The 17488-nt window shown below is 44.3% G+C and overlaps 1 protein-coding gene and 1 pseudogene across 1 annotated transcript in view; one reads left to right on the forward strand and one right to left on the reverse strand.

The window, feature by feature from the left end:
- Nucleotides 1–17488, forward strand: part of LOC124613777 (nephrin-like) — a 1004503-nt gene that overhangs the window by 767299 nt on the left and 219716 nt on the right. Inside the window, exon 7 of the mRNA XM_047142494.1 lies at nucleotides 7127–7271. Coding sequence (XP_046998450.1) covers nucleotides 7127–7271 — 145 coding nt within the window. The remainder of the gene's footprint in view (nucleotides 1–7126; nucleotides 7272–17488) is intronic.
- Nucleotides 5141–5258, reverse strand: LOC124614305 (annotated as a pseudogene).

Below are 17488 nucleotides of genomic sequence, written 5' to 3' on the forward strand. Positions count from 1 at the left end.
TCGAGCTTACTGGGTATCGGACAAGATTTGCAACTGAATTCAGGACTCCCTTGCGGAAAAATCTCAGCACGTCACTCTCAACGCAATAGAATCGACAGATATAATTTCAGGAGACCCCAAGGACGTGTGATAAGACCGTTAATGTTTACAATGTATATAAATAACCTAGCATAAAGCTTCAGAAGCAGTTTGAGACTCTTCGCAGACGATGCGGACGTGTATAAGAAAGTACAGTGCCAGAAGACGACATCGATTTGCAGAATTACCTGCAAAGAACTGATGAATGGCGCAGGCTCTGGCAGTTGTTCTAACACATGTAGGAAAGGAAATACACTACTGTACAAGTACAATGCTGATGACAAATTGCTGGAAAGTGTATCTTTTGTAAAGCATCTAGGAGCAAATGTTAAGACCGACTTTAAATGAAGTGATCACATAAAACGCAGGTGAAGGATTGAGGGTTTCAGGAACAATCTTTAGGGGATGTTACTCATGCACGGGATAGAAGTAGTTTACAAGGCGCTTGTTTGACCGAATTTTGAGTTCATAAATCTGGGATCCTTACCAGGTAGGACTGAAGGCGCAGATAGAGAAGATTCAACGAAGAGCGGCGCGTTTCGTCACGGTCTCGTTTCGTCGATGCGAGATCGTTACAAAGGTGTTCAACGAACTCCAGAGGCAGACTCTGCAAAATGGTTCAAATTGCTCTGAGCACTGTAGGACTTAACATCTGAGGTCATCAGTCCCCTAGACTTATAACTACTTAAACCTAACTAACCTAAGGACATCACACACAGCCATGCCCGAGGCAGAATTCGAACCAGCGACCGTGGCAGCGGCGCGGTTCCGGACTGAAGCACATAGAGCCACTCGGCCACAACGGCAGGCGCAGACTCTGCAACAGAAGCGTTGTGCATCACGAAAGGGTTTACTACTGAAATTTCTGGAGAGTATTCTCCGGGAAGAGTCTGATGACATACACTATGTGATCGAAAGTATCCGGAGACTCCCAAAAACGACCTCAGTAGTCATTAGACTTCGTGAGAGACTAGAATGGGGCACTCCGTGGAACTCACAGACTTCGAAGGTGCTCAGGTGATTGGGTGTTACTTGTGGCATACGTCTGTACGTGAGATTTCCACACCTGTAAACGTCCCTAGGTCACTGTTTCTGATGTGATAGTGAAGTGGAAACGTGAAGGGACACACACAGCAAAAAAGCGTACAGGCCGACCTCATCTGTTGACTGACAGAGGCCGCCGACAGTTGAAGAGGGTCGTAATGTTTAACAGGCAGACATCTATCCAGACAGGAATTCGAAACTACATCAGAATCCACTGCAAGTACTATCACAGTTAGGCGGGAGGTGAGAAAACTTGGAATTCATGGTCGAGCAACTGCTCATAAGCCACACATCACGCAGGTAATTGTCAAACGACGCCTCGCTTGGCGTAAGGAACGTAAACATTGGACGATTGATCACTGGAAAAACGTTGTGTAGAGTGACGAATCACGGTACACAATATGGAGATCCGATGGCAGGGTTTGGCTGTGGCGAATGCCCGGTGAACGTCATCTGCCAGCGTGTGTAGAGCCAACAGCAAAATTCGGAGGCGGTGGTGTTACGGTGTGGTCACGTTTTTCATGCAGGGGGCTTTCACCTCTTGTTGTTTTGCGTGGAAATATCACAGTGCAGGCCAACATTGATCTTTTAAGCATCTTCTTGCTTCCCTGTGTTGAAGAGCAACTGGGGCATGACGATTGCATCTTTCAACACGATCGAGCAACTGTTCATACTGCACCGCCTGTGGCGGAGTGGTTACACGGCAGTAACATCCCTGTAATTGACTGGCCTGCACAGAGCCCTGATCTGAATCCTATAGGACACCTCTGGGAAGTTTTGCAACGCCGACGTCGTGCCAGACCTCACCGACCCACATCGATACCTCTCCTCAGTGCAACACTCCTTGAAGGATGGGCTGCCATTCCCCAAGAAACCTTCCAGCACCTGACTGAACGTATGCCTGCGAGAGTGGAAGCTGTGATCAAGTCTAAGAGTGGGCCATCACCATATTGAATTCAGCTAAGTATCCGGATACTTTTGATAGTGTGTTACTTCTTCCCAAATATATCCATAGAAATGCTCACGACTAGAAAATTCAAGTTATAATGCAAGTTTGTGCCGCACTTGGAGCTGAAGCAAAATTTCCCGTTTATCGTGAACGGTCTCCTTAACATCTTCGGATGTCCAAACACACCCCCAGGTCCGACCCAAACTTCCATATGTCACAGAGTTCACATTCCTTAAAGTGGCACATTTAGTAATTCTCACACAGGGCGAGACACTTATTTTACCATCACTTTGCCGGTCAGGGCACAGATACGTCACTGACAGTTACAATATCTGTGATAATACAATGTCTGTATCTTCACATTACAGTAACATGTTGCATGTCTGAAGGAACTGATACTGTTCTGACGATTGCAGCTGTGGTTTATTCGGAGGAGACGTGGATTCATACCCATTACATAGCGAATAAACGTCACAGTGCTGCAGTATGACTTGTATTGTCAGTTAAATGTACAAGGTGATACCTGTCGCAAACTTAGCTACAAAACAGTGCATCATATCAAGGCTTTTAGTAGATACTGTGAGTGCATCTTTGATTAGAGTGTGCTGCCTGCCATCTGTGAAATGGTATGGGGTTGTTTCTCCTAGACATCTCCTCCCTCTGCAGCAGCCTGTAAATTAAGCGACGATGCGTGGTTACGTAACCAGCATCCCCTGTTAAAGGGCCATATTATGCAGCGCGTTTAGTATCACCTCCACTTTGTAGCGGGACTTTGAATTTCGCCGCGCTGCACTCGTTCCCTCAGACATGAATTGTGCCGTCGCAGCGGTATGAGCGCGCGACGGCAGAGAAAATACTAAAATTGTAACTCTTTTTTGTTTTTCTATCCGTTTCTTTATTGTCTCTCGAGAGCGGATGTTTAAGGCACACGTGATCTGATGAAGACATTAAAAAAAAACTTATTAGCAAGTTTTGATCTGATTTTAATGTGTAGACATTTTGTAGAAGTTGTTAAGAAATTCGGAGGATGGAAGTAGCAAAGTAAATTAAATTGCACACGGTATCAAGATGATTTTAATTGATATAAATTAGTGATTCCTGGACGATTGCAAGATTTCGGAGCAGACTTTTCACGCCGAAATGAAGGAGATTTTTGAAGACCTGGACGACGCACGAAAGAAGACAAGTTAACCTGGTAAAGGATGAACTCTTATCTACGCCACTTCCCCCTGTCAGTTACATTTTGTTACTCTCTGTTTCTTTTCAATAATTTTTGTAGTGGAAATTGGTTTAATTTTTTGCTCAAAAACGCCACAAGGACCACCCCAAGTAGAGCTTTTCTGTAATACGAAGTCCGATCTGCATTTCCTTCTTGCATTCCCTTTTTTCACGATCATTAATGATTAAAAAAAAACATTTTCACTTACGATTTCTTCCCACATTTTCAACCTTTTTTTCTTTTTCTTTTCTTTTCTCTTTTCCTTTTTTTTATTAACCACTGTTTTTTGAGCGTAAAGAGGATGGTGCTACCAACCTGCACAGGACTTCACTTCGTTTTACGGGTAGCAGGGCACATGGAACTCTTGTTCGACACGTTAATTCCTTTCGCAGATCTACACCCCCTTCCCTCCTCAATGTCCTCAAAACTTTTCCTTCTTTGCACTGGGCTTCGCTCCCTCTCTTCCTATCTCTTTTGCCGTTCCTAATAATTTTTGCCTGTCGCACAACCGCGTCACTACGTAGACGGCGACCCGAGCATGTATCTCCGCTGAAATGCCCTAATCACACCGTTGGATCTCCGTAACACAGTTGTAACGGATTGTGTTACGAATGTTACGAATCCTCCCAAGAACGCCACTTTCCAAGACGAGTGTGTGGGCAAAGCTGGAAATAAAGAGTGCGTCGGGAAGTAATTAATGAATGTGAACTCACGTTACAGTTTCTGGATCCTCTTTGATCCATAATTGGCGTACCAATTTTATTTCTACGAACCACGAATGAAAGTATCAATAATGATTCTCTAGGTATAGAGGAATCGAAATCTATCATATTTCGGCAGCTGCCGTCATTTTGAGAAAAATTAATTGTTCATTATGACGACGACCGTTAAAAAGACTCAAGTTTAAACTGAGCGTCGCCTTGACCTTTAGGCTCGCAGGATTACAGAATAGGGTGCCGTTCCAACTGCCGTAGCTGCGCCAGGTTAGAAAACCTCTGGGACGAAAGGAAGCGGTTAGTTCCGTGGCCCAGCAGGTGACTGCTAGCCCCTTGACCATCCAACAAGTTGGCACTATAACTTCTTCGTTCAGCCTTAAGCACACTAGTCTGTGTGGACCAGCCAATAAAACCACTGAGCATCGCCGCTCCGGGATAATCTGCAACGTCTTCTTGGAAGATCCACCAGATGCCGTGTCACCTGCAATCGCGTCTTCTTTGTGGATACTCTCCCCCATGCTGCGGTGTAGTTTAACGGTTCGTTACTTCTATCACAGACTAGAAATGACACTCGGATTCTGACACTGTTTCGGTCGTTTGTTGATCCTGGTATTTAGCAGCAATACGAGAGAGCTGCAGCGCCAGCCATGCGGGAACCCAAACTTAAGTCTGCCACCTCTCCCCCGTTTTGATGCAAATACCTTGTTCAAATGGCTCAGTAGTCTCTCTCCGAGATATTCTCGAGTTAAACTTCTGTAGTTACAGGCCAGTGCTCTGTTACGTGTCGTCCTGTACATCTTTCTCTCGTGTCAGTAGAGGCTGCCCTCGGTTAAGAGCACCATGTTTTGCACTGATTTCAGTATATAACACTTCGTTTACCTTCTGTACCTTGTTTTAATAGTGTTGGGATTTCTACCACCTCATCCAGTACCCGTTCACAATAGTGGTGGACACAGCGGAACCGACCGGCCGCCATGTCATTCTCAGACCACAGGCGTCACCAAATGCAAATATGGATGGGCATGTGGTGAGCATAGCGCCCTCCTGGTCGTATGTCAGTTTCCGAGACCGGAGCCGCTACTTCTCGAACAAGTAGCTTCTCAGTTTGGCTCACAAGGCAAAGTACACCCCACTTGCCAACAGCGCTCGGCAGACCGGGTGGTCACCCATCTAAGTGCTAGCCCAGCCCGACAGCGCTTAACTTTGGTGATCCGACGGGAACCTGTGTTACCACTGAGGCAAGGCTGTTGGCACAAATTAGATCGTAGCCCATGCCCTTCCACGGTATGGTACTGTGTAGAATATTAATATGACATTCCGGCGGCCTATCAATATTTGCCTCACCCGCTGTCTGGTGCAAGCCCTTTTCATTTAGGACGCTTGGGGCACGGTGTAGTAGCGGGCAGTGAACAGTTCCTTTAGTAGGTCACTCGATTCGTTCGGCTGGTTCGCCGCCAACTGTGGCACCCACTACCACCCACCGGTGATCCGCGATTTTACTTTCCTAATCTTTTCTTAAACAATTGACTATATTTACTAACGATTCATCTAGAACATTAATACATTTAATCACACTATTTGAGCGTGGAAGTAGTTGCCAGTGGGTAACTGACGAAAACAAATTAAATTTCAAGAAATGAGAATTTTATTCCTAAAAGACCTTTCACTTTAAAAAAAATAAGAAAAAACAGATTTTAAAATTATAATCAGAAAGCACCCTCTAAATATCAAGTTACAATTTATTCAGAGACAGATATCTCTCTCTCTCTCTCTCTCTCTCTCTCTCTTTTTTTTTTTTTTTTTTTTTTTTTTTTTTTTTTTTTTTTTTTTTTTTGCTGTATGAGCTTTCGGGCAGAGAAGCTTGCCACTCCCTTTTAACACGGCCGTAGTCACGACCGCTCACAACAACCTCTGAGAGACTACACTGGTACAAATCTGCAACACACCAGATTACTTTAAACTAAAAATTGTAACAACTCACACACAGAAACTATGCACCCTGTAGGAGGGATGGAAATGGTGCAAAACACTCACATTAAAAACAATTACTTGCCACCGAAAGTGCAGCTTGTTTTTGGAAGAAAATTCTTACGGTGGAAGGGTGGCAATTTTATATACTAAAATGACCTTTTAAATAAAAACCCATGCAGTCTTACGTAAAATATAAAATGTACAAACATGCTCTACATTACGGATATATCGCCTCTCAAGATGATAGGCAAGATAAAAACTTATTTCAGCAATTCAACCGTACACTTCAAGGAATAAATTCGTTAACACCCAATCCGACAAACATGACAGAGGGAGTTATTAACGTACGACAGACAGACAGACAGACACTAACTGCCTAACAAATACGGGCGGGAGACAGACGAGCAAGCTGTGGAAGAGAGATTGACCAAGAAAAAAAGTAGAATTTAACAAGTAAATAAAACAACATATCACGAACCACTTAATTTCTAATAAACTGCGATGTCTGGCGAAGACCTGGCGCTGCACCCCCAAAACGCTCTCCCGAAGCGTCCGCTGCCAGCCGCTTCAACGGACGCAGGAAGGCGCGCCGATCTCCCGTCTCACGGCGTCGCAGCTCGCACCGGGCAGACCGATGTCGTGGGTTGACTCCTGTTGCTCTCGTGTCGGCCGCGAAGTCACTACACCTCGCTATGCGGCGCGGGCCACTGGACTGACGTGGCGACCTCACATGCGCCGACGCTAAACACGGACAAGTCATCTTGTGTCCCAGTGCGAGACCGACCAACCGATAGATCCAACCGCCAATGCTCATTGCCTGAACAAAATCGAGCAGACTGGCGGCCTAACACGTACTAGCACTCCGGACGACAGACAGACACTGACTGCCCCACACTGACCCGGCTGACCAACTGACCAGACTCTCCGAGACTGACAGACTGACCCCGCTACCGAGCTCATAGCACCCCTTAAATGCATGTGAACAGGTAACCTTTCCCCTTTCCCCCCAGAGGGAGACACCAAAGCTGCGATTGCCACAGCAACGCCACCGCCAGAAACGGAGGGCGACTGGTTCACACTACGCGCTGCGGCGCGCTCTTCAAAACGGCAAATTTTACCACGGCTCAACCGGCCTTTTCCTGTCCGCAGCTGTCCGCCGACGGCAACACGACGACCAGCACGCTGTCGTTCGCGGCGAGCGTCGACGACGCAGACAAGCGGCTGGCCTGCCGCGCGGAGAACAGCGCCGTCTCCAGCGAAGCCCTGGAGGACGGCGCGCGCCTGCAGATACACTGTGAGTACCGTACGGACTGCCCTCATCCGTTGCGCTGAGGTATCTAGGCCATATACACTGGCCACCCTGAGAGTGCTCAACGCAGCCTTTTCTAGCGTCAAAAAGTGAACCATAAAAACGGAAAGAAAACGTATTGTCTTATCAGGATTACTGAACTCACGGAACGAGCTACAGGTTTGGCACACAACAGTGCCAGAAATGTAACGTCAGAAAAGTTCTGTAATAAAACAACACAGATAGGAAAGTCTTGCACAGGAAAAGAAGCTGTTGAGAGGGGATATGGTTACCCCTGTCAGCCACACACGCTACACAGTGACTTGGCGTGCTCTTTACGCGATTGTTCAAGAGCTCTTTTGACAGTCGATCCCACTCCTCAGCAAGAGCGATATGGAGGTCTTGACGAGTCCTTACAGGAGGCTGACACGAGGCACTTAGCCATGCTAATGCATCCCGGGCATGTTCTATAGGATTCAGATCTGCGTACCCTGCTGGCCATTCCGTTAGACCAGGGCTTAACAACCTACTGGCCGGTTTTGAGCGCGAGTACTCGAGTCGGCTCAGGCACGTGCTCGTGAGCAGGTCCAAGGTCGCGGAGGAGGGAGGGATGGGAGGGAGGGGAAATGCGCGCGCACGTTTGAAAGTGATCTCGCGTTCTTAGCATATTTAACTAGCCATCCGAATGCTTTGAACATTTTACTACAAGGTAAAGATCTGCTAACTACTCATTTCATAGATCGAATACGAGCTTTCGAAATGAAATTGACACTTTGGGTGAATCAGCTGGAAACACGAAACCTAACTCATTTTCCTAAATTATCATCCATGCAAGATTTTCACAAAGACTGTGAACGTTATTCACATAGTTTAGTTGATCAGCCTTTCAAGATCTGACAGCACTAGACAGTGATTTTGATCTATTCTCTCCATATTCAGCGAATATTTAAGAGATTCGTCCTGAGCTGCAGCAGGAAATTATTGACCTGCAGTGTGACAGAGACTACGGAGACAAATTTCAGATCAAGAAAAACATTTTGGAATTCTACAGACACTTCCCTCAGGATAGATTTCCTCGTTTGCACAAACTGGCGGCCACAATAATATCAATGTTCGGTTCCACGTATGTTTGTGAACAACTGTTCTCTGCAATGAAATGTAACAAGACGCGCCTTAGAAACGCATTGTCCGATCGAAATTTAAACTGCACGCTGCGCCTAAAATGCACAAGAACAATTACTCCGAACATAGACGCAATTGTAAAGGGCAAAAAGTACAAGATAACCGAGAATCCCACACTTCAGTGACACCTTTTATTGTGTAACAGTTCACAAATTAATGCAAATGTAGAGGCATACACTAAGCTAATAAAATTATGTGGCATGTGTACATTCTCCTTTATTTGTTTCATTTGTCGCAGTAATAATTCGTGAGTGATATCCCTGCAGGTGGCCGCGGATTTACATTGACTGGCGGCAGCTGTTGTGTGCCCCACGTGACTTTCCCCACTCTCTGCTCTGGTCTGGTAGTGGGGGTAGCGTGCTCGCACTGCTCCATGCTCGCGCCTTGCTGCTCACAGCTTGCTCCGCGAGCGACGGATATCTTCCTCTAAATCTACTTGCACACAATTACTCTGCAATGCATTCTCAGACAGTTCATCGAACCACATTCAAACTATTCCTCTGCTGTTCCACTCTCGAACAGCATGCAGGAGTAACGTACACAATTTTTTTTTTTTTTTCTGTGCGATCTCTGATATCACTTACCTTATGGTGATGATCATTTCTTCCTATATAGGTGAGCACCCACTAAATATTTTGGCTATTGGGGGAGAAAGTTGTTGATTGATAAGCATGAGAAGAATCTGCCGCAACGAAATACTTCTTCGTTTTAATCATTGCCACCCCTTTTCACTTATAAAATCCGAGGCGCTCTCTCCCCTGTTTAGCGAATATTCAGAACAAGCTGCCCTTCTTTGAACTTTTTCGATGTACTCCACCAATCCCACCTGATGTGGATCCGACACCACACAGCAATACTCCAGAAAATGACGAACAAGTGTAGGGCACACAATGTTTTTAGTAGACCTTTTGCATTTTCTAACTGTTCTGCCAATAAATCGCACTCTTCGGTTCGGCTACATTATTTGTGCTATAGTTCCGGTTTAAGTTATTGTTAATTGTATAGTGAGCGCAAAATGCCGTGCCCGCTAGATGCGCAGACGCCTGGGGATGTATGTGGAGTCACTCAGAGTGTTGTAGGGAAAATACCGAGCTCTGGAGGGGAAGTGCCGTTCCAAACTAAAGCCTGTGCTCACATTTTCTTGTAAATATTAAGTGCGGGCCCTCTGCAACCCCATCCGCATGGTGACCATTCAAAAATATCTACTAGTAGTATCTAAAATGAATCCTGCGGAAACTGCAGTGATTTATTTTCGCCTGGCTTGCTAACCATTTGTAACTTTCAGAGAAGCGTCATGAGTGGCGAATTCTGAGTAAAACCTACACATTTCTCTGGTTACCATGTTAAAATTGGCTTCTTTTGCCAGAACACAGTGGCGTTTACATTGTCTCACCTCACTAACATGTTGTGTGGACACAGATCCGAAAGAATTTTTCACCAGCTGCCGATGGCCCTGAATAATTACATTCTTTGACCGAAAAAGTCTGTTGTGATTGGAATAACACGGTACATAAAGAAGTTTTATATAATAAAGAAACGGAAAATACTCTTCTCTTTTCGTGATTTCATTTGCGAAAGTCTCATTTTCATATCTGAAACCGTTTATGAAGTATGAGCAATGTTATGGATATTTCACTTTGGCTTTATCGCTGGCGCGGCGTGATTGCAAATGCATGTGCTACTTAAAATAAGTTTCCCTGAGATTAGTGACAGACAGACACCGCTACCGATGCCTAAAGAAAAATTCAGTGTTAGCTAAATTTCATACGCAACATATGAATTATGCACCAGTCGCCATCTCTATTTTTTGTCGCCCACTTTACCGAATTTTGCGCTGTATCTTACTTTCACGTAAATATCACATTAACTATGACCATTAACGAAATGATGGGCAGACCATCATGACCCTGATGTACAAAGCTATAAGTAAAGCAAAAACGAATCTTTTTTATCTAAAAGTTTCTGTAAAATGGTTTGAGAATATTTGTACGTTTCGCGCCTCGATTCTGTCATCACTGACCATCCGAAAAGTAGAAAACACTTGTCGGCCTCCCCTTACGAACAAACGTATGTACTTGCCCAAGGCTTTGGACGAAAAGTGGTCACTGCGCATCGGCCACTGTAGCCTTTGCGAGCGACAATCCCTAAGTATATAGTTGAGCTGACAGTCTTTAGATTTATGTGATTTATCGTACAAGCGAAATTCCCTTTAGTACCCATGTGGATGATTTCACACTTTACTTTATTTAGAGTAAGCTGCTACGTTTCTCACCATAGAAATATCATGTCTAAATCATTTTGCAAATTTGTTTTGATCACCTGATGACTTTACAAGAAGGTAAGGTGCAGCATCATCAATAAACACTCTAAGAGGGTTGCTCAGATTGTCTCCTAATCATTTATGTAGATCACCTTCACTTTCAAGAAATTCTTGCTTCAGAGCAGCTCGAAGCGAACGGGAATTATCCTTCAAAAAAGAGCAAGTCTAGAGAACTGCACGTCCGAAAAAGCGAACATATTGTAGAAGTAACCCATATCTGAGCTTTTATAGTATTCCTCCAACCAGCAAGGCAGATGATCTTCTCCGTATGGCCATTCAGCATCATGCTCGCTCACGCTATGCCTTTACCACCAAATATGTCTCCTTTCACTATGTTCCCGTGTTGTATCGACTACCAGGCTCTCTCTAGAGACGAGAATAATTTTGCAAGCTCAAGCGCGTTTCATCTGGGAGGAGCAAATTGATCCATTCATTCAAGATCCAATTTTGGATTGTTGATTCTCCAATACATAGGCCCTCTCTATGCTGGAGTGAGCGGGATGCATACAGGCGGACGTCTGGCCATCCACCCTGGTGTTCTTCGCCTCCAATACCCAGTCTGTTGGGATAAAGCAACTCCGAGCGCAGCTGCAAGTTCTGAAGCCAGTTGTCTTGTACGTCAACGCGATTTCGTCGTCCAGTTACGGACAGGTATCGGTCCTGCTGTGAGGTTCTTGTTTTCGGTCGGCCTTGTACTGGCCTGCCACGTACATCTGAGTCTCGAAACTGTTGCCAAAGCCTCGAAATGACACTTTGTGGCACATGCAACTATACTTAGAATAGCATCGTAACCGGAAGTTAAACACGAGCCGTGCCCGTTTTCAGACGGCCAAGTATTCTACCGTAGAAAACACAGTTCAAACTGGGTCTCTGTGGCATTAAGTTGTCAGCTTCACCAAAACGCTACTCTCTGCTCACTGTGAAATGACTAACAATACCGAGTCCAGAGTCATATAACGCACGGCTCGTCTTTAACTTCCGGTTATGACGCTATTCACAGTACGAAGTACTTCTTTCCTGTGCAGTGATAAAAATTACGATTCGTAGGTAAACATTTAAGTTGATGTTGTGTGACTGGTCCAGATCACGTACCAGTCACACAACATCAACTTAAATGTTAAATCTGGACATGGCGGAAGATGGAAAGAATAAGTTGGATGGATAGAGTAAAAAAAAATGGAGAGGTACTGAGAAGAGTGGAAGAGAAAAGACAGTTACAAGATGTAATAAACAGAAGAAAAAGAAATTGGATTGGGCATGTATTAAGAAAGAATGACGGACTGATGAAAACAGTTTTAGAAGGTTATGTAGAAGGGAAAAGGAAGCGAGGAAGGAAGAGATTCCAGATACTGGATGACATGATGGACGGTACAACATACAGCAGCCTTAAGAAGGAAGCAATGGATCGCAGAAAATGGAGAGGCAAAGGACCTGCTAATATAGGCGATAACTGATGATGATGATGTGTGACTGGTGACCATTCTTCTTTTCATTTTTGTGTCTTCGTGATTATGATTAACTTTTGGACACTAGTATACATCAATGCTCTGCAAGCCATCACACGGCCTCTGGTGGAGTGTACTTCCTGTACCCCTATCAGTTTTCCTTTTTCTCTTTGTGTAGTGAACAATACATGAAAAAATTATTGCAAAGCCTTTTCCTTAAAAATGGAGGCCCCCCCCCCCACTCTCTAACTTGTAAAAGCAGCATCTGAAAAGGTTCTAGTGTGATCTCTACGAAAAAGTTCATATTTCCAAAATTAAATCACAGAACGCGTGTGTGCGAAGTTGTCCATATGTCTGGGTGTTGTCACTCGTTAATATGGTGCCATATATGGTGTAGGACACAAACGGTTGAGGGGTAGCGTTTTAGGGCAGAGCGAATAGTGTATATTGCCAAGCCGTTAGAAGAGTACCTAGGCAACACTCTGAACGGGTGGTAGGCTTTATACTGCTAACACCGACGGTTCATGTAAGGCTGCAAGGATTGTTAGTATTATGGAATTTACTGTTGTTTCTGAGCACCGACGATGTCTCCGAGGTCAAGGACAGAGAATTCGATTGTGCAACATGCCAAGGTCTTCACCAGGGCAGCCATTTTAATTATAAAACCAGCCGCTCAGTGGAAATTATCATGTGCCGTTTGTTTGTGATTCTGTTGCTGTTAACTTCCCGTGGCTGCCGGTTGTTTGACTGTTTGCAGCTAACAATGCCTGTCACTCTTTCTGTGATGTTTACTGACCTAGTTGTATGCTTCTGCGTGAGCTAGGATGTTTCTAATTTCCCGTTACTGGTCATTCCGCGGATGTACGTGGGAGGAAGCAATACGGTGGTTAGCTTTCTCAGTTTTAACAGTGAACCATACGGCTGTGCAGATCGGTTCTCTTGCAGCTGACGCTGCATGAGCTTCTCCGTGACGCTTTAGGCTTTACTAAATCAACCGGTGGCGAAACGCGCTGCTATTCGTCGAATGTACTCCATATCGTCTGTGAATCATATCTGTTAAGAGTCTTAGACTTTCGAGTAGTATACAAGTATTGCTCAACGATGGTTTCGTGAGCAACATCCTTCGTGGATGGACTACACTCCCTAATGATTCTTCCAATTAATTAGTGTTGCAAAAGACTTTGTTTTATGTGGTCGTGCCATTTTAAATAGTTTCCAACGCATACTCCTAGCTGTTTAATGGATGTGACTCTTTCCAGTGATCGGTAATCGGGTAACCATACAGTAAGGGGTTTTCCTACATGTTAATGCAGAATACTTCCCTTAACAAACATGGGATTTATACGGCCAACCGGTTGCAAATAACTGTTTGCTACAATTGACCTCGACCTAGATGTCGAAACCTAGATCTGTTGTATCAAACAGTTATTTGCAATCGCCTGGCTGTATAATTCCCATGTTTGAAATTTGTTTACGTTTGCTGAGAAACACCATCTTTAAAACTGTCCTTTTCCTTATGTTTATGTTGAGGGTCAGCTGCCAGTTCTTTCACCAACCACCGTGTCTTGTCGGGACTTCCGGCATTACATTATAATTTTCTAAATGAAGAACATTACGGAGCCACAGACGTTATCCTCATTGTCTTTTACATGTGTTGCGAACAGCTGCTGTCATACAACACTCCTCCGGGACACTTCAGGAGCTACACTTAGTCTGAAAATCTCTCTCTGTTAATAAAGGTGTGATGAGTTCCATTTACTAGCAACTCTTCAATACAATCACAAACCTGGTCTGATATTCCGTACGCTAGTATTTTCTTCATTAGGTGATAGGGAGGAACACGTGAAAAGTCAATAACGACAAAGGGTAACGAATTCATTAGCATTACCTGAATTGGAATTTACCAGTGTGAAAAATAGAATGGTTTAAAAGATTCATCCAGGTTCAAAACACTGTATCTTCCTGCATGAATTGCGTCAGTTGTGGTAGTTAGTTATAAACCTCTTTAATCGGACCCTGCGATATTTTCTCCTATGGCAAGATCCAAGCTTGTGGTGGTGTTCTGAAGGCTTTTTCTGTATAGATTGTGTTGTGGACTGACAAGACAGCCAGTCCACAGTGACGGGTAACCGAAAGGCACGCGCTTAAACTCACGCAGGCTGGCGTGAGGTCTGAAACAGGATACGTAATGAATGCTATAAAGAAAAGTACGTAGCTGCTGGAATACTTAACTTTAATCCATCGTTGGTGTACATCTCTCTTGGCGATACAAGTTAGACTCTTTAGATACATCCAATATACTGTTAATGGCGCCTTGCTACGTCGTAGCCATTGACTTAGCTGAAGGCTATGCTATCTATATTCTCGGCAAATGAGAGAGTCTCCGTCCGTGTAGTCGCTAGCAAAGTCGTCCGTACAACTGGGGCGAGTGCTAGTAAGTCTCTCGAGACCTGCCGTGTGGTGGCGCTCGGTCTGCGATCACTGAGAGTGGCGACACGCGGGTCCGACATGTACTAATGGACCGCGGCCGATTTAAAGCTACCACCTAGCAAGTGTGGTGTCTGGCGGTGACACCACAGATTGTTTCTACTGGGAGAAGATTCCTTTTCTGAGCTGTGATTCTCAGACAGAATGGAATGGCGGAGGGTGCTTTATGCACTACTATCTGTCCCTTCTTTCCTGTTCCAGTCGCTTATAGTTTGCGGGATGAGAAATTGCTGGGAAACCTCAGTGTGTGCTCGAAACTCTCTAATTTTATCTCCGTCGTCCTTTCGCGAGATATATACAGGGGGAATGTATTATTGGTTGACCCTTCTAGGAATGTACACCTCGGAACTTTAACAGTAGGCCATAACGCGATGTAGAACGCCTCTCCTGAAGCGTCTGCCATTTAAGTCTGCTGACTTTCTCCGTGATGCATAAAAACGCCTACAAAATGAATCTGTTATGAAGCGCGCTGCTCTTATGTGGATCCTCTGTGTCTCCTCTGTCAGTCTTGTCTGGTAGGGAACCCATACTGAGGACCAATATTCAAGTATATATTTGTTGATCGACTATATTTCCTCGGGATTCTTCCAGAAAATCTTTCTGCATCTTCCTTACTCGCGATTATTTTTATATAGTCGATACACTTCAAAGCGATCTAGATACTTTGTGGAAATAACTATTCCCAGCGATTGTTCTGCTGTTTTGTGATCATGCAATAAAGGTCTCTCTCTGTATGTATTTGCAGTACGTTGTCCGCCTCCGTAGCGTAGCAGTAGCGTTACCGCCAACCACGCCGTTGTCCCGGGTTCGATTCCTGGCAGGGGACTAGTGTTGTGTGTCCTTCATCATCATTAACTCATAAGTCGCGGATGTGGCGTCACCTAAAAAGTACTTGCAATACGGCGCCCGAACTCCCCTGAAAGGGGCCTCCCGGCCAACAATGCCATACGATCATATCATTTTTTATTGCAGTACGTTGCATTATGCATCAAAGGTAAATCTTATGATTATTCAGTCGGCGTTTCAGCGTACTGATGAGGATTATCTGATGCATAATGGCAGATTTGCTATGATTCACAGACGCGACTAGGGTGGACTAAGTCTCATCTGATGAAAGGAGGATTAAACTGTCTCAATGACATATCAGTGAAAAACATCAGGCAGAACAGGACAAGAGCAGATATTTCAGGGAGATTGAAATCTATGTGATGTTAATATGAAGATCCTTCTCAATAATATTCTGGCACGACGATCTTTGAATTCCCCCTTATAAAACAGGTCGTGCTGTTTTGTGCGGCTATCCTGCAGACCTCCACGTGAGCGATATTTTCTTATAGAGGACGCATTTCGAATAGTTCTCTCATGTTCGCTCTTCTATTTAGATACCCCTGCCCCAAAATGCTTGGAGTGCTTTTCGGGACGGTTATCTTGGTCACCAGTAGCACAAGACGCTTTCTTCGTCCATTCCACAATTCATTATCTTCGCAGTGAATTCAAAACCTATTCTTAGAAGACTTCCACGGATAACCTGATGTATGCTAAACTGCTGCCGTCCACTACAATGGCTAACTATGACGATTTTTAATTGACACTGTCCTATTAAATTTAAATGTCTGACGGAAGGACAAATTATTGCACCAGTGAAATATCAGATCATCACTATTTTATTTAAATTGGAAAGTGAATTTTTAACGACATACAAATATACAGTTTTTTCGACTTATTTGAAACGGCGCGGATAAATTTTGACCACAAAAGTTATTATTTACTTTCGTAAATAATTTGCTCATGTTAACGATTCCCTTCGATACGTCATTCTGTCTTCCCGCTATGATCCGCACGATGAATGTTTACTGCAATAACTACAGAATGTAAAAGAATCAAATAAAATTAATGTATATACACAAAAAATTCACGAAAAAGAAATTGCGATTGAATTAAGGAATGCCAATGATTTATGGAGTGAATTATGTAAAAGGAAAGGTAATAGAAAAGCTTTTAGCTAGATGAATGCTACCATTGTAGGCTAGAATCTTGCAGGTTACGTGTTATCTTTATCGCAAGCTACTTATTTATTTATTTATTTATTTTATAAGACTGTATTTCTTGCAAGTGTGACATTATATTCTCCTGTGACCCATTACACTCTAACAGGGTTTCGCAAACAAATTTTCGACACACACTTCATAGACTAGTAAGTTTCATTGAAAATCTATCATTTCTAATGACGTTCTTCAGCTTCTCCTGGCATAGATAATGAGATCAATAGGAACATTTGCACTTGTCATCATTAGGTACGAAACTGACGATGGCGGCGTTGCCACTTGTTGAAGAATCGTGTCTGTTGGATAACGAGTTCCGATCTTACTTTTTGCCATAATTCTCCAAACTTGAACATCAGTAAAATGTAAAGTTAATCTTACACGAAGTACACGCAACATGCACCGTGTTGTCATACACAAGCTTGCCGTCGATCAGGGAGTGAATGTGCAGACCTGCGTTAACAGCGGCGTCTAGCAAGACAAGCCAGATCCATTAGCGCTGCCAGCACGCAATAGCGTGATCGGTGCAGATACCGTCGATGTAGCGTTCACGCGGCGCTAGACGTTTAGTCGGCACATTCTGGGAACACAGAGAATGCGCCGGAGAGCAGCACCTGCACGTAACCTACTACGAAATAGCCCGGGGTTATCGATTCGTCCAGCTGCCAAGAAGTAGCTGTGGCCGATGACACAATACTCTGAGGTGACAAAATTCGTGGGCTAGCGATATGCACATATGCAGGTGAC

Source organism: Schistocerca americana, chromosome 4 (assembly GCF_021461395.2).
Source record: "Schistocerca americana isolate TAMUIC-IGC-003095 chromosome 4, iqSchAmer2.1, whole genome shotgun sequence".
In the NCBI taxonomy this organism is placed as follows: Eukaryota; Metazoa; Arthropoda; class Insecta; order Orthoptera; family Acrididae; genus Schistocerca; species Schistocerca americana.